Raw genomic sequence first — 5,521 nt, forward strand, 5'->3', positions numbered from 1 at the left:
AAAATGAGGACCTAATGTTGGGGGTTTAAGTGGAGAGAAAATGTTTTGAGAATGATGTACAAATGCGCTTTACACAATTGATATGTGTATGGATGGCGATAACAGTTGTATGAGCCCCTAATAAAATGTTAAAAAAAAAAAGTATGGATTGTGATAAGAGTTGATTGAGCCCCTAATAAAATGATTTTAAAAAGATAAAGTCTTTCTCGGTTTATTATGACATTGCCTATCGGTCCAGTTGTGAGGATTTCGGTTTCCTTGCATGGAGTTGTAATCTATATTGAAGGCTGCAGTCCTTGATTTTCATCAAGTGCTTCAGTCGTCCTCACTCTCAGCAAGCAGGTTATGCCATCTGTTAATAAGCCTTCCTCCAATATTGACGCAGGATTCTTCTTCATACTATCTAGCTTCGCTGATTATTTGCTCAGCATACAGACTGAACAAGTGTGGTGAGAAGATACAACCAGGATACTCAACTTTCTTGATTAAAGCCATACTCTAGTTCCTTGTTGTGCTCAAATGACAGCTGCTTGTTCCATGTGCAAGTTCTGCATGAGCATAAGTTCTGGATTTCCCATTCCTCTTAATGCTGTCCATAGTTGATGGTCCACACAATCAAATGCCTTTGCATATACAATAAACCACAAGTAAACATCTTTGTGTCCCCCCCATGTTTGGGAAGTGATAATTGAATCCACAACAGTTAAGATACTATTAAAAAGGAAAAGTGACCTAAAGCATTGGATCTCAAACCAGGCTGCATAAGAATCTCCATGGGGCCTGGCAGAGAAACAGCAAGGTGCTGTACCTTCAACCCAGGCCTACTGAGGCAGCAGCTTTGATGCCAGGGTTCAAGCATTTTCCTCTTTACCAAATTGCACACCTGCATGTAATAAAAACCCGGGGTATTTCTGATGTTGACACTTCACATTTGTGGCAGTTGCTCAGCTTTCCTCAACTTTCAGGCTCCTGAACAGGACTACTCATTCCTGTCTCTATTGATTACATAATATCTGTTGCTATATGATCACCTTTTTCTCTGAGCTGTCTATATAAGCATGGCTTTCAGCTTCCCCGGCAAGCATCGTGGTCAGCTTTAGGCAGCCTGTCCCAATGACAGTCAGTTCCTTGGTGAGGCTGCCTGCTCCGGTAAAGATTCAAAGTCTCAGCAATCCTATATAGGATCTCTCTGAGTTCTAATCAATTCGATAGTAGTGGGTTTGATTTTTGGGGAAGAGATAGTGAGAGTGGGGAGGTACTTTTAGACTCTGAGCTGTCCTAAATATAAGGAACTGTCCTTAATTCAGGAGCTCTGAGTTGTACAGTGGATAAAGTGCCTGGCCGCTAACTGAAAGGTCAATGGTTTGAACCCACTAGCCACTCTGTAGGAGAAAGAGGTTCTGCTACCATGATGACCCATTAACACTGAGCTAGACGTCCTGAGAAGCAGCAGTGACCTGGGATAGAGTGTTGACCGCTCCTTTTAGATAGTTCTTGTCTCAGTCTCCACTGTCCCAGTCTCCACTACCTGCTTCACTCGGGGATGGTCCCAGTCTGGCCCCCTTCAGTGTCTACACAATAGATGGACTACAATCTTCTTTCACAAATTCAGTAACTGTAGGAAATCGAGGAGTACAAAAAGGTTTGCTGGGGGAGAGCTCTTCTTGGGGGGGCTCTTATAAATCTTATAACAATCCATCATTCAATTGTATTAAGCACGCTTGTACGTATGTTGCCATCAACATTTCCAAAACATTTTCTTTCTACTGGAGCCCTGGCTATCAGCTCCTGTTTCTTCTCCCCCATCTCCTCCCCTCGTGAATTCTTGATAAATGATTTATTATTATTGTTATTTCCTATCTGGAAAGCCTTCTTGTATTTTTCACCTTTTCCTTTCTTTGCCACTTCATTCTCAAAAACAAAACAAAACAAAAGTTACTGATACAGGTTCACAAACACTAATTATAATATATTGTAGCTAAAATGCCCCCAAACTGTGACAATGTCAGAGACTATGAAAACACTGGGAGCAATTGAAACAGCTTGTTTCCATGGCGAGTGTAGACAGAACCATCGGATTCTGAGCGCCATTGTAGTTGTGAACGGATAACACCTCTGACCCGAAACAGACCAGTGCCATCAAGTCAAGTCCCACTGATAGCCACCTCACAAAGGGGTTTGGAGTCTCTGAATCATTACACGGCCAAACAGCCTCTTCTTTCTTGTCCAGAGCTGCTGGTGGGTTGGAACTGCTTATTTTGCATTTAGCAGCCCTGGTGGCTGATAGGTGATGGATTGGGCTGCTAAAAGGCCTGCAATTGAGCCACTCCAAGGGAGAAAGGTGAGGCTTTCTAATCCCATAAAGAGTTACAGTGTCGGAAACTCACAGGGGCAGTTCTACCCTGCCCTATAGGGTCACTGTGAGTCCAAATCGACTCGATGGCAATGACCTTTGCATCCAGTGCCTAAGCCACAGCGCCACCAGGGCTCCATCGAGTACACCCAGTCTACTCCGACACAAAGCGACCCTATTAAAGTGAACTATCCTTTTAGGGTTCTGAGACTGTAAGTCTTTGTGACAGCAGGCAGCCTCGCCTTTCTTCCTCGGCGTAGTTGGCTGGGACCCACTGGGCCACCAGGACTCCTAAGAGCGCATTAGAAGGTTCAACTATAAAGTAGCGCAGAATTTTAGTCGTTTGGGTATATTAATGTACCTGGGTTGATGACAAATGTTTTCATTGTTATGAGTAACTATATTAAACAAACAAACAAACAAAAAAACTCCCCACCGAATGATTCGGACCCTATAGGACAGAGTGGAATCGCCCCAGTGGGTTGGTGCTGGCTTTGTGCTTCTCGGTCCAACTCGTAACCCACTGTGCCACCAAGCCCCCGCCATCGCTACCGGCTCAAAATTCACCGACTCACAGGGAGCCGGTGCCCTGTGTGTTTCCGAGACTGTAACTATTTAAGGGAGTAGAAAGCCCCCTCTTTCTCCAGAGGAGCTGCCGGTGGTTTCGAACTGGACCGCAGCCCAACGCGGAACCACGACGACTCCACCAGGGCGCCCCCCCAGAACTGGAGAATCTTTTAACTTACAACTCTAGAGAAATACAGCGTGTCGCTGAGACGTTGCACCAACGCTGCACAGACCGTCGTTTTGGAAGCAGCCCCGCCGACAGCGCCCCCCGGGGTGGGTCTGGGCCTGCCCCCCCATTCACCCCCCGCGGGTTCCCACGGAGGGTCGCGGCCCGGCGCGCCGGCGGCCGCACTCACCGAGGCCGCGCCAGCCCAGCGGGCCGTCGCAGCTGTCCAGCACGGCGCAGAGCTCGCCCAGCAGCGCGGGCGGCAGGTCGAAGAGCAGCGAGCGCGCCGACAGCGCCGCCCCGGCCCGGCCGCTCCCCGCAGCGGCTGCCCCGGCCATGGCGCGCCCGACCGCCGGGGCCGCGCGAAGACGGAGGCGGCAAGCGAAGCCGCAGTCCGCTGCACGCCCGCGAGGCGCCGTTACACAACCACGGAAATCCTGCTTCCCGACCGCCGCAGGCCTGCGGACGCGCTGTGCCCAGGCCCGGGAAGGGGCGGACCCGTGACGCAAGGGGCCTCTGGGCCCAGCGCATCTCCATCACCGTGGATCCTGCTTTGAAGCGAGCCCTTCGCTCCGGTGGGTTTAGGGCGGGACTGCGGAGTCCAGGCAAAGAGATGGTGGTCCGCAGGCTGCGAACGGCTCAGGGTTCAACGACTCGCCAGCAGGTTAGCTAGGGGAGCCCACCCAGAGCGGACGAGGAACACGGCCCTGGCGCTGTGCCTCCCTGAGCTGTGGCCGCCCTGGACGTCTCTGCCCAAAAGTCGGCATGGACTCAAAGACAATTCCCCTCAGCACCAGCCCGTCTGCCCGCCTTTGCACGGCGGTGAGACCCGTCCTGCTTTAACACTGTGTGTTGTTTCCTATCCGAAATGAGATACGGTTCATCGGGGAACACTTGCACAAGCACAAAATGAAAGAAGGAAGTGGGCACTTGAAAATTACTCTAGTATCATATTTTCTTGGATTACCTGATGCGATGTCTATCAAATAAGATGGTTTCCAAACATCGGTCTACATTGAATTGTAACATGATTAGTTACACTATCATTAGGAGCTGAGCAGCAGATGTTTAAACATTAAGATTGCAAAGCCTCTGAACCATGATACACATCACACTGTCATTTGCTACCTCCACCCGAATTTCCCAGAGTCCTCACTGGGCTGGAGAGCGGCGCTTCAACCATCTCGGCATGTTTCCCTCCCGACCCGTTCAGATTTTTAACAGGTGATACTGCGCATACTTGCCGTGATTACCGGAAAAGACGGACATTGGTGCCAACCGCAGAGAAACCAGCTGGAGATGCTGAAATCGGTGTGCGTCCTCCCCAGAGGCTGCCTGCCCTCCTACAGCCTGCTCTTTGGTTTCACTTCTCAGGCTGCCTCACTGGGGTGGTACAGGGATACGACCACACTGAGGGACTCCGACACCCAAAGTGACTGTCTATAAAATGTTGGCTTCGAGTCTCTGTCGAAATGTATTCATTTGTATAGAAACACGCTTGGAGTTGTAACAAAAACTTTTTTTTTCTCGTAAGTCCAGCTTACATGAATCCATATACCCACACAGCTAACACTCTATGCTAGTTTACTTTTTGATCCTTCTACTGTGCTGTGTGATCAAGCCTGTCTTTATTCCCCCGATTAAAATGATGTTTGAGATAGTTTATTGTGCCAGCCTAGTCGATAAACACAAGTGGGACTAACTGAAGGGCAGAGAGATAAATGGCTTGGTGAGTCTTGCCTTTCTTGTCTCTCGCTCTTTGATCATCGGACCAGTGTGCGGCTGCCTTGCTTGTTCTGTGCCTCAATTTAAAGGCTACACTACCTGTGGGACACCTAGCCTGTGGACTGTGTCACTATAAATTGAGGTCCCTTTAAGACATCTCTGGAGCTGGGGACTGGCTGTTGGTGACCTGGCTGGCAGTAGGTGACCTGCCTTCTGATTGGCTGCTGTGCTGACATAGCCTAGCTCTCTCTATAAATAGAGGAAGATCTGGCAGCAGACTAGACTTGAAGGACTGCTAGTCTCTCACAACTCTCTCTCATAGTAGTGAGTGCCAGTGAGCCATTTATAGTGCTTTATAATTTAACCGTTCATTTCTTGTATTATATATTTATCTGTATATGATTTAACAGTTCATTTCTTATTATATATCTAATTATCTTTATAAATAAATCTATTATCAACAATTTGGTTTTATCTCTCTAGAGAACCCTGTCTAACACAATGTTGGTCAGAGTTTTCCTTCCCCTGAGCATGCTGTGAGAGGGCACTGTTCTCATTCACATCCCACTACTCAGGAGTAGAAAGCCCAGTCTTCCTCCAGTGGAGCTGCTGGTGGTTTTGAACCGCTGATACGGCCCCATGCATAAGCACCATACCACCTCTACACACCTGTTCAGTCTCATTAGTGCTGGTGATGACAGTCTCTGGTT

General features: G+C 48.6%; 1 protein-coding gene across 1 annotated transcript in view; it reads right to left on the minus strand.

The window, feature by feature from the left end:
• The window catches only part of IRAK3 (interleukin 1 receptor associated kinase 3), a 62,266-nt gene extending 58,842 nt beyond the window's left edge, over positions 1-3,424 (minus strand). The window contains exon 1 of the mRNA XM_045288915.1: positions 3,277-3,424. Within this exon, the coding sequence (XP_045144850.1) occupies positions 3,277-3,424 (148 nt within the window). The remainder of the gene's footprint in view (positions 1-3,276) is intronic.
• Between the last annotated feature and the right edge of the window lie 2,097 nt (positions 3,425-5,521).

This window comes from Echinops telfairi, unplaced genomic scaffold, assembly GCF_000313985.2.
Source record: "Echinops telfairi isolate 266 unplaced genomic scaffold, ASM31398v2 ScPeMD7_2;HRSCAF=8, whole genome shotgun sequence".
Taxonomy (NCBI): domain Eukaryota; kingdom Metazoa; phylum Chordata; class Mammalia; order Afrosoricida; family Tenrecidae; genus Echinops; species Echinops telfairi.